Source organism: Netta rufina (genome assembly GCF_964035555.1).
Source record: "Netta rufina genome assembly, chromosome: 24".
Lineage (NCBI taxonomy): Eukaryota > Metazoa > Chordata > Aves > Anseriformes > Anatidae > Netta > Netta rufina.
The window spans coordinates 4,316,967-4,328,942 of NC_140148.1; the positions used below are offsets into that span (position 1 = coordinate 4,316,967).

The following is an 11,976-nucleotide window of genomic DNA, read 5'->3' on the forward strand; positions in this document are numbered from 1 at the left end:
GAGTGTGACATCACATGGTATGGAATATCCCTTTGGATGGTATGGGTCAGTTGCCCTGGCGATGTCCCCTCCTGCCTCTTTCCCACCCTCCACTTCCTGGCTTTGGAGGTGTTGGAGAGAATCTTGATGCTGTGCCAACACTGGAGTTCTAGCTCCAAGTGCAGAGCACAGCACTCTAGGGACTACTGTGGGGAATGTTAATTCTGTCCCAGACAGTCCCAGTACAGCTCCATAAATCAGGGCTCCCAGCATCAGAAAAAAAATTTGCCTATGCTATTCCCTTTTTCTTTCTTGTGTTACCTCCAACTTACAGTGTTTTATTCGGTACTAGAAGGCCACTCCTGCTGGCATCCATCTATATGCACAATCCACCCTCAAGAAAAGCAACAAAAGTCCCAATTTCTAGTAGGAATTTTTCATGTTCCAGACTGTGCGCATTGCCTTGTGTTCTTTCGCTCATTCAAGAAGAATGTGGCTTCATTTGGCTTTTGAATATATCACCTAGCAATGCAATATGAATAGACAGCTAAAAAACAAAGATTAGGAGTATTTATATGTGAAGTCACCATGTACTATCCTAATTACAGGAGTAAAAATCACGCCTGTGTGCTGGGAGACCCTGGCCCAACAAGGGACCCTTCCTCTCTGAGGATCACAGAATCACAGAATGTAAGAGACCTTCAAGATCACCTAGTCCAACCTCTGACCTAACACTAACCAGTCCTCCACTAAACCATATCACTAAGCACTACATCTAAATGTCTTTTAAAGACCTCTAGGGATGGTGACTCAACCACTTCCCTGGGCAGCCTATTCCAATGCCCAACAACCCTCTCGGTAAAGAAGTTCTTGCTAATATCCAACCTAAAACCCCCCTCGCGCAACTTTAGCCCATTCCCCCTTGACCTGTCACCAGACACGTGGCAGAACAGACCAACCCCCACCTTGCTACAGCCTCCTTTATGGTACCTGTAGAGAGTGATAAGGTCACCCCTGAGCCTCCTCTTCTCCAGGCTGAACAAGCCCAGCTCCCTCAGCTGCTCCTCGTAAAACTTGTTCTCCAGACCCCTCATCAGCTTCGTTGCCCTTCTCTGGACTCACTCGAGCACCTCCATGTCCTTCTTGTAGTGAGGGGACCAAAACTGAACACAGTACTCGAGGTGCGGCCTCACCAGAGTACAGGGGGACGATCACTTCCCTAGACCTGCTGGCCACACTGCTTATGCAAGCCAGGATGCTGTTGGCCTTCTTGGCCACCTGAGCACACTGCTGGCTCATATTCAGCCGACTATCAACCAATACTCCCACGTCCTTCTCTGCCAGGCAGCTTTCCAAGCACTCATCTCCCAGCCTGTAGCTCTGCTTGGAGCTGTTGTGCCCCAGGTGCAGGACCTGGCACTTGGCCTTGTTGAACTTCATATGGTTGGCCTCAGCGCATTGGTGCAGCCTATCCAGATCCTCCTGCAGAGCCTTCCTACCCTTGAGCAGATCGACACACACACCTAACTTGGTGTCATCTGCAAACTTACTGAGGGTGCACTCGATCCTCTCTTCCAGATCATCGATAAATGTATTAAAGAGAACTGGCCCTAGTACTGAGCCCTGGGGGACACCACTAGTGACTAGCCTCCAGCTGGATTTGATTCCATTCAAGGCCAATAGGCCTTGGTCAAAAGGCTCGTCCAGGTCACCGGGGGCGTAACAGCAAAAGCCTTCCACAGCTGTAGCAGCAGAGGGGCCAGTGTCATAGATTGTGGCCCCACGTGGCTCTTTAAAGCCTCAGAGACTGCTTGCCATGTGCCAAGCAATCCCACTGCAACCTTGTCGTTTTTAGTAGCAGAGTCCCACACCTTGACCTCAATTTGGTCCCATATTTCAGGATCATAAACCGTCTGATTGTTAATAAGGAGAATAAACTGTAAGGTTACCAGGACTGTCTTTGTTCCAAAGGACGTATGATTCCCCACAATGTGCAACTGCTTACCAGCAAGGGGCAGTTGTGTGCGCGGGTCCGCTTCTCTCAGCTTTATCTTCTTTCCAGCTCCGGTGCGCCTATTTCCAGCAACTTTCTGTATGAGCTTCTTTGAGCAGTTTTCTGAGATTTGCCGAACCTATCTTCATGAGGAGATCAGTGTGCCTGTTCCAGTCCTGGTCTCCGTTCTGCTAGCCTGTTCCTTTTCATTCCTTCTTTCTGCTCCTTTACTGATCACATAACTTCTTCGTGTTTTCGTGTTGCCTTCTTTTTTTTTAATCTTTTTTTTTTTTTTTTTTTTTTTATCTTGAGGGCAGGCTCCCCTCTTACACCCTTCTCTCTACAGCAGTTCTTCTCAAAACTTTTCATTGGTCAAACAACTTTGAATATAACAACAACAGCAAACACCCAGAAATTTCCATGCCTTAAGGGCTGGAGAACAAGTACTAGAGACTGCATGGAGTCTCCTGAATCACCCTTCTTTGTTCCCTCTAAATTCTTTTACATTCCTCATGGGCTCATCGTTAAGAGTCTAATGTCATCATTAATCATGGGGCTTGCCAACCCCCATGGCCACACTCCCACATCTCCCCCTTCTTTATTAATATCAACCATTTTCTCGACTCGAATTACCACTCCATATATAACACCAGCAAGGGGCAAGAATCCCCAGTGGCCTCCCCCTCCAATCCAGAACCCAGACCCAGACACAGAGGTCTGCACCCACCTCTGCTGTCAATGAAGATGGGATTGCTTCCCCCACCCCTTCCCCACAACCCCCTCGGAGAAGCCACGTTCTCTCAAGTTGGCAGGGAAGGATGCCCCACCACAGCCCTCTGCTCAGCAGTCAGCACCTCTGCACACACAGACGGGAGTGAATCCTGCACCAAGGGCAGACCTTCAGCAGCGCTGGCTAGTGTAGCAAACTCCTCTACAACTCAGTCCTTTGGCAAGATCCAAGGTTCCAATATGTGTCATTAGAGTGAGTGTCCAGCACAGATATTTGTTGTATTGCCAGGACGTCATCTCAGCGCCAGAAGTGCTGGACTTGGGCTTAGGAAGAAACCTGTACAACAAGCTCTTAAAAAGAGACCACTAAAGAGAACGGAGGAAACCCAATGTGGCTGTTCTGAGGCTCCCTCGGGCCCGTGCTGTTTAACTCCAGGCCCTGCAAGGGGACTTCCAAGCACCGGCAGCGACCCCACGCGGCCCGACTGTGGCTGTGCCCCCGCCTCGCCCACGCCCCACCTGCCCGGCCTCACGCACTGCGGGGCACCCCCTGGTCCCCCCAGCTCCGCAGGTCATTGGCTGCCTTTGCTGCAAGGGCGCGCTGCTGGCTCGTGTGTGGCTGGGTGCCTCCTGCACCCAAAAGCCTTTCCTGAGGGTCTGCTTCCTTGGCAGCCAGCCCCCATCCTGAATTACTCTGGGAGTGCTTCCTGCCCAAGATGAAAATCCTTTTCTTTGCTCCTTTGCACCAAAATGAGGTTCTGGTCAGCCCCTTTCTCCAGCCAGCCTGTGTTCTCCACAGCACATTTGTGACCTACGCTGTCACCACCTGTGTGCCCTGGTTGGGGACCATGCACAAACTGACCGAGGGTGCCCTCCTTCCGACTGCTTGTGGCCCTAATGAAAGCATTCAGCAGGACTGGGTGTCTGGCACTGCCAGCTGCTACTCAGGCAGAAGGTGCCCTCCATGCCAAAGCTGCAGGCTCAGGCCTGCAGGAAGGGCTCCCAGGAACTATGAAAACTGTGCTTGATTGGCAGCCATGCTGAAGCACTCCAAACGCTGAGCATTCCTCTGGTGCAAGGGGTGGATCAATTTACTCTTGCCACTATGTGATACCTTTGCTGTGAAATCGCAAACGTGGAGGAGTGACAGCTGTCCTTTTGCCTTCAGGAGAACCAGTCTAACATGGGGTGCATGAGAATCTGCCTGCTTTCCGATGTATTTCTGAGACAATGCTGGCAAGCCTTTATAGACAACTGTGAGGAGATAGGCCTGGCTTCAGCACTGACTCCCAGGAGGACCTAGCAGTGTCTACGGGTGGAAATCTCTGACTGACAGACATTATCAGGAGCCTTACAGCAGTCTGCTTCTCCTGTACATCCCAAGGTCAACGATGGACAGTCACTCAGAGGCACTCCAAACGTTGCTATCCTGAATTAAACCAAGGATCCAAACTGTCCTGATACGGTCCTTGTTTGGGCCTGAAGTTGGCAGGAACAGAGGGTGATTGTTGCAGCGAGAGGAAAAGGAGGGCTCAGGAGAAAGGGGCTGTATTTTTCAGTGCCTCTTCTCTGCACACACCTCTGCCAGGCTGCTGCCATCTCCGTTCAGCTGCACCCAGGCTCCAGACCCTTTCAGCAGAACCGAAGTGCCTTGGAGGGGCCGGGCTGGCGGGGGAAACCCCGCGGGCTGCGGGACGAGGAGGTCCTGGCGGGCGGAGCGGCAGCGCCCCCTGGGGGCTGTGCCCCTGCCTCGCCCCCGCCACACACGCCCGGCCCCGCCCGCCACGGTTCCTGCACGGCCGCAGCCCCGGCTCCTCTCCCCGTGGCTCTCAGGGCGCAGTAATACACCGCCGCGTCCCGAAGCCGGGGCTGGGTGAGCCACAGGGCGCTGGACCGGCGGTCAGCTGCCACCTCGAGCCTCCCCGGCAGGTCCGTCAGTGCATTGGACCCACTGAAAGCGCTCACGAGGAATGCGGGTCCTTGGCCCGGGAGATGACGGTACCAGTAGATGTAGTCACCAGTCTGCATGTTGGGGTGTGAGCAGGTGATGTTGATGCCGGTGCCCTCCCTGGTCTCTGCCCACGGCTCCTGCTGCACCTGGGCTCTGCCTGCAGCCACTGCCAAGAACAAAACGAAGGAGAAAACTCAGCAAATGGCTTTGATGCACCGAAAATGTTATGCAGAGGGAAACGGAAGAAAACGGCTGACAGCTGATGGGAGCATTCCCTCAATAGAAAACACACAAAGGCATTTCACTGGGAATGGTTATTTGGGGACCAAATCCGAGCACGGCTGTTTGAAAGGAGAGTCCAAGCCAGGAGGAGAAGGGAAGCAGGCAGGAATGAGTGAGGGTGTGCTGAAAGGAGAGGAGGGAGGCAGGGAGCAAGGCAAGGTGGGAGGCAACGGCCGGCTGAGCTCGCTGGAGGCAGGCGGGATGGCTGCAGAGGGAGGCCAGAGGGGAGCGAGGTCCGTAAGAAGCCGGCGGGCCAGAAGCGAGGGCAGCCCCGTCCCGTCCCGTCCCGTCCCGTCCCCGGCGCCGGCAGCCCCGCGCACCCAGGAGCACCGCGGCCAGCGCCGCCAGCCCTGCGGCCCGGCCCTGCCGCATCCCGCCGCTCCGCCGCCCGCGCCGCGCTGCCCCCGCCAGCCCCGGCTCTGCTCCGCCCGCGGCGCCTCCTCCCCGCCGCCGCCGCCCGGCGCCGCCAGCTCCGCCCCGGGGCCGCTCGGGGGCTGGCCCGGGCTGCGAGTGCTGGGCGCCTGTGGGCGGGCAGGGCTTCGGCTGCTGCCCGCGGGGCTCTGCCCGTCCTGCAGCCCAGCCCGGGATAGGAGAGGCAGAGGGAGTGGGAGTGGGAGTGGGAGCGAAAGGGAGAGGGAGCGGAGACAGCAGCTGCCCGTCTGCTACGGCATCTCGTTTGGGAGTGGGAAGGGGAGAGGAGGGCAGTGAACGTGGTAGGAGATGAGTAGGGAGAGAGGAGAGAAGGGGGAGAGGAGAAAGCAGCTGCCTGCCTGAAGCGTCCCCAGTGGAGGGCAACGGGTCAGGCCGGGCTGGGCCTGGGAGCTTGGTGCTGTGGTGCGCTGGTATCACAGCTGTGTCCGGCACTGCTGCAGGTGTGGAAAGCCAGCAGCAGGAACGGGTCCGGGGACACAGTGCCCCGACAGCACCCCAAACCGTACGGGGCCCTGCTGTCTGGCACTGCCCATTGAGCTGTCATCATCGGTCGAGCGTCTCTGCCCAGATTGAGGGGCACAGTTGCCACTTTCCCATTTACAGGCTTCACGGCAATAGTAGCTGAGCACGTACCTGGGAGACACACAGGCAGGGACAAGCATGCCCATTTGGGGAAGATACACCCAGGCCAGTACCCCCAGTAGCTGCTTTTGGAGCCCCCAAATGGACTTGCCACATTTTCCTGGAGGCTGAGACCCCCTTTCCCTGCTCGGGGGACCCCTGGCTCCAGCAGCTGACAGCACAGGGCAGGGATGTCCTCGCGCTGAGTCTGACTCCAGTGGCTAGCATCAAATCCACTTCTGCCACTCCATGAGGAATTGCTACGTTCTCCTTGCAGCACATGTGTGCATGGGGCAGAGCGAGATTATGGAGACGTAAGGAAATATTCCAGAAGAGGACAGGACAGACAGCGGTGCTCATGTGCAGGGCCCAGCCACGCAAGTACAGGCTGCAGCCCCTTTTACACCCTGTTCTGTCTGCCCTAGTGTGCTCCTCCCGGCTCCCATTTCCCTGCACGTCCCCTCATGGGGTTGTATAGGTCTGTCCTGCGCCCATCCCAGCATGTGTCCTAGCCCACAGCTGTAGGAGGTGCAAAGCCCAAGCTGATCTCCCTGTGGCTTCTTGATAGGCCACCAACTAGTGTTGTGACTGCCCACATTTGATCTCTTCTCTTCCTCCCTCATCATCTATCAGTCAGGTTTGTATCCCTGTGTGTTGTTTCCAGCTTCCTGCAGTTCTTTCTCTCTGCCCCCCTCCCAAGTGCTGAAGGGCTGCTTCTAGGGTAGGAAGCAAGGAGGGAGGAGCTGAAAGGTAAGAAAGAAAATAAGGGCTGCTGTGGAAGCAGTGATGGCAGCTTCCCCAAGACCTCCATTGCAGAAGAGAGTAGAGAAAACGGCATGGCCCTGAAAGCAGAGACAGAGAACACAGCAGAGGAAACAAAGAAACAACCTCCGTTTCTCAGGTTTCGCATGGCTTCTTTCACCTTCTTGGTCTTTACGCTGTAGGTTGGTGCATGGAGCAGAGGGAATCACAGCCCTGGAGAAGATGGACACCACTTCGTTGTGGGAGAAGTTGGCAATGGGGTGAGTATAGAGGAGGGAACATAGCCCCCAGCATGATACAAGTGCAGCCAAGTGAGAGTGAGCAGACAGTGTCTTGTATCTCCTCACATGTCTACATTCAGAGGGAGACCAGGAGCACCCTGCAGGAGCTCAAGGAGCACAGGAAAACTGGTGGTGCTGTTGTATTCAAGGAGTACAGCAGTCTAGAAGCTCTCTGCAGAAGGCAGCTGCATGACTGACAGCGAGTCCCAGAAGAAGCTGCATTTGTGTAGGGCCAGAGCAGGGCAAACGAAGGGTGAGCACCACTTGTGCCAAGGAGGGGAGCAGGAGCTCAGCCCACAGGCCTCCCACCAGACTGGAGTTCTGCAGTGGGTGGCAGATGCACGCAGCTTGGTCATAGGCCATGAGTGTGAAGAGGACATCCCAGTTTATGCCCACTAGTGGAGGAAGAGGAGCCAGACCACACAGCTGGAAAAATAAATTGTCCATAAAGAGGCATCCTGACCAAGACATGGCACATGTCAGTGAATGAGAGGTTTCCAAAGACAAACTACACAGAAGGATGCATGGGCTGTTTGGGCACCACACATGAGTGTATTCCCAGCCTGGATCAAGAGGTAGATATCTGAGTCCAGAATAAAGAGCAGCAGCTCTCAGCTCTCAGACAAACCCAGCAGCAACAAAAGAAACCTCTCTCTAGACCTTCCCCTCACTCCTGTGGGAAGGAGATAGAGTTGCTGCTCAGAATTCCTTGCCTTCCACCACTCGATATCTTCTGGAGGTAAAACACAGCAGGGCCTCAGCAAGCCAGGATGTTCCTTCAGAGAGAGTAGAAAGTAAAATCAGAACCCTGGAGTTCAGGAGAGCAGTATTTGTTTTCTTCACTGTGTGCACAACTATCTCTGTGTGTGCCCAAATATACTTCAGTATGCATCCAGGAATGTCTGTGAGTGCACCCATGAATTCATGCATCTTTTGACATGAGCAGCAGTGTGCATGAGTGCTGATCCCTCTACCCGCTTTTGATATCATGAATGATATCGCTACGTGATCAAGGGTCACCCTGGGAATTAACAGAAACACTGATCTGTCAACGGCATCCCTCCAAGGCTGATATGTGGTGACTGTGCATGATCCTCCTCCAGAGGATCACAGGCTGCACCTCCAGCACGCACGTAGTCCAACCCTGTTTTCAGAGTGGGTGTCATCAGATCAGGTTGCTCAGGATCAAGTCCAGGCAAAGTCTGAACTCTTCTGAGGATGGAGCTCCATTAGCATCTCTTTGGCAATCTGCTCCAGGACTTGATCGCCTTCAGGGTAAATACTTCTTCCATGTATATTTCATCCATATAACCAAACCTACCCATTTCTGAACTTGCACGCATTAGCCCCGGACTAAGTATGCTTCATCTCCAGAGTTCTGTTTCCTTTGAATCCCCCTGTGAGGTGGGAGTAGACAATACACGTCTGTTTGGCTTTCTGTGTGGCACCCACAGGGTCTGTCCTTCCTCCCACAGCACAGCAACACCAGGACCCGTGTTCCTCTCGTTCGATGCCACTTCTGCCCAAGATTTCAGGCCCTGCATGACTCAGCACCAGGCCCATGAGTCACAGATGTATGTGTGGCATTGGTTTCCCCATGGGGGACCTCTGTCCCACCCCACACACCACTGACACTGCACCGGCAGTAGATCCACGCAGGGCTGGGCCTGCACAAAGATGGCAGGATTTCTCAGCCTTTCTCCTTGTACATAAAGCTAACACCATCCTTTTGAACTCTCTAGCCATGGGGAGTGCAGCTGTGCCCTGGCCTGGAGAGACAGGGAGGGGTGACTGCCACCATGTTCTTACACTCTAAATCCTGTGGTACAGAATTAAAGAAAGGATCCAAACTGTTGTGGGCCCATCCTTGTTGGGGACTGAAATTGGCAATGAACTTCTTAGGCTCAGGAGAAAGAGGGCTTCAGATACAGAAGGCAGCATTTCAGCATATGTGCTGTGGGCACTTCTGGGCTGTTTTTGTTCTGTGATTGTTCAGCTGTTCTCAGGTTCCTTCTTGCTCTCTTCTTGCCAACTAAACATCCACCACACAGCTCTCTCACACCCCCTGCTGAAAGCAAGATGTGCGCAGAGAATGTGATTTAAGCTAAAGGGCTTACAAGTGTAGATAGGGATAATATAATTAAATGAAAAAGGAAGAAAAATTATAAAACTAAAGAGCGAAGGGTGTTTGGAAACAAACTGAGAGAAAATTATACTCCACTTCCCATCAGCAAGTGATGTTCGTCGAAGTGTTTGGAAGCACTGACTTAGTATGCCCAGCCCTGTTTTTCCTTCCCCTTTCACATCTTCACTGCTGAGTGTGACATCATGCAGTATGGAATATCCCTTTGGTTGGTTTAGGTCAGCTGCCCTGGTGATGTCCCCTCCCAACCTCGTGCCCACCTGCATACCTGCTGGCTTTGGGGGGCTTGGAGAGAGTCTTGATGCTGTGTCACCACTGCTCCACTATAGCCCCAACGTTGGTGTGATGGCAATGCTGTTCTAGCTCCAAGAGCAGAGCACAGCACTCTAGGGGCTGCTGTGGGGAATGCTGAGTCTGTCCCACATAGCCCCAGTACAGGCAAGTGCCCACAAGGGAGGAACATGTGCATGAATGTGACACAATGTGCAGCAAAGACAGCATTTGAGCAAAGCACATGGTTTGACGTGATAGAGAGGTGAGGTGGACTGGGAGCCTTCCAGAAGGCACCGGAGCCAGGGCTCTTGACAAGACAATGTCAGCTTTCTTGGGCCTTGAACTTAAGGCCTGAGAATCCCATTTGTTATCCTGAGTAGCAGTGGTAAGGAAAGTGCTGGAGTGCCCCGACTGATCACTGGTGGGTGTCATGAATTAAATAAGCTTGCGTCATGTAAGGAGATGGTGTATGATTTTATTCATTATTTTTTTTTTTAAGCAAAAAATGAAAGGCATCAAGTTATGGGAGTGAAGAAGGAATTCCCTATGGACAGGATCTGCATTGCGTGTCTTGGGAAAACCCACCCAGCTCTGTCCGATGCTGGTAGAAGGCAGGATCACCTGCATGTGAAAGGTTTCCTTTCTGTGTACATGCATCTTGTTATTCCTTCTAACTAAAACAGCCACTGACCTGTTGGGCCTTTCTTTTGTGATCCAGAAAGGGCCCTGCACAACCTCTCCCCCTTTACAGACATCACTGGGTCAGAGCAGGAGGAGGCAAAACAGGCCAGCAGGTATTCCCTGAGGGCAGTGTCAGCAGGGGTAGGGTCACAGTCAGGAGCTGGGTCACCTGTAGCCAAAAGGGCCCCAGAGAGTCCCTAGGGAGTCACCCAGACTGACAACATTTGCTTTTACTGGACTCTTCCAGCACGTGAGCTGAGTCTTCTGCCCACAGTGAGGTGTGTTGCCTGGAAATACTTGGGCCTCCCTGCCTGCCACTCAGAAGTTGCCTTCTTTGGGGAAAGGGCATAAAGCAGGAAATGAAAAGCAGCATCACAGGAAGGCAACACACCTCCCATATCATTAGGTGGGATGTTTTACATTCAAGAGCAGCTTGTCAGAAAATAGTCCCTGCTTCAAGGGATGCCTCTGGACATGGGGCAGCCAAGGCCCACTATAAAAGCCAGCCCAGTTTCATGCTCTCTCATCCACTTCTCTGGCTTTCTTCTTGTTGGGAACCAGGTGAGTGTGAAGCCCCTTCTTGTCCCCCTCATTCTTCCACAGGAGGACTCAGTTCCTTGGACCTTTCAGCTGCTATCAGCTGTGTGCCCTGCCATATCTTGGGACTGCTGGTTGTGGGAGAGTCAAGTTGTAGGTTTGTCATGGAGGAAGATTGGGCCTTTGGTATGATGGCTCTTATGCTGAAGCCTAGGGTGTATACTGGCTGTGGTGGCTCTTTTTGGGCCCTGTCAGGATGCAGCCAAGAATGCCTCGCACATCCCTGCACAGCCTCCAGCTCACAGTACTGCCTGTGCCTTGGATCTGTTAGGCTGTTGTGACTGGCTGCTCCTCATGAATGCCCATGTTCTGCTTCCTCCCTGCCCTCTGTCCCAGGTGAACCTCCTGCCCCCAGACATGTCCTGCTACGACCAGTGCCGGCCATGCCAGCCGTGCGGCCCGACCCCGCTGGCCAGCAGCTGCAACGAGCCCTGCGTCAGGCAGTGCCAGAACTCCACCATTGTCATCCAGCCCTCTCCCGTGGTGGTGACCCTGCCCGGCCCCATCCTCAGCTCCTTCCCGCAGAACACAGCTGTGGGATCCTCCACCTCTGCTGCCGTTGGCAGCATCCTCAGCTGTGACGGCGTCCCCATCAACTCTGGGTGCTGTGATCTCTCCTGCATTACCAGCCGCTACTGTGGCAGCAGGTGCCGCCCCTGCTAAAGATGCCAGACAGTGCCCCAGACCAGGACCCCAGGAACTCAGAACATGCTGCTGGACAAGAATGGATGGACGAAGAGACCTCATGTTGTTGTTGTAAGAGGACCTGACCATCTCTGTCTTGTCCTGTAAAGACAGATAGGAAGGGGCCAGTCTTGAGTCTATGACAACATGACCAATGTCTTCCTATCCTGTTTTCTACACGCTCTTTTTCTTTCTTTCCTTTCTTGCCCTCTGCTTTGCATGAGGCCCCAGGAACCAGCCTGGAGACACCTGCTAGCCCTCCTCCCCATGTGGGCCAGGTAGATTGATGCCCTGTTGCAAGTCTGCCATTGGAAAAGCTAACAGATTTTTGTCTGCTCCTGCTGTGCTATGATCTCGGGGCCTCCTCTTGGAGTCACCTCCTTTCCCTCCTGAGCCTTGATAAACATTTGCAGCAACCCTGAGTGTGTCCCTGTGTGGTCTTTTCATCTGGATACTGATGGCCAAGGGAGAAAACCATTCCTTAGTGGGAATAGGCTGGGGGCACTGCCTCATTCCTCTAGGCACTGGAGGGTGGGACATACTGCAGCAATTCCTCTTTCAGGCACTG

At 53.7% G+C, this 11,976-nt stretch overlaps 1 protein-coding gene across 1 annotated transcript; it reads left to right on the forward strand.

Moving 5' to 3' along the window:
* Positions 1-11,081: 11,081 nt before the first annotated feature.
* LOC311218297 (feather keratin Cos2-3-like) lies at positions 11,082-11,387 on the forward strand (the record flags this gene model as incomplete). Its single annotated transcript, XM_084300940.1, has 1 exon — positions 11,082-11,387. One exon carries the CDS (start codon positions 11,082-11,084, stop codon positions 11,385-11,387), a length of 306 nt encoding a protein of 101 aa, XP_084157066.1.
* Positions 11,388-11,976: the final 589 nt, after the last annotated feature.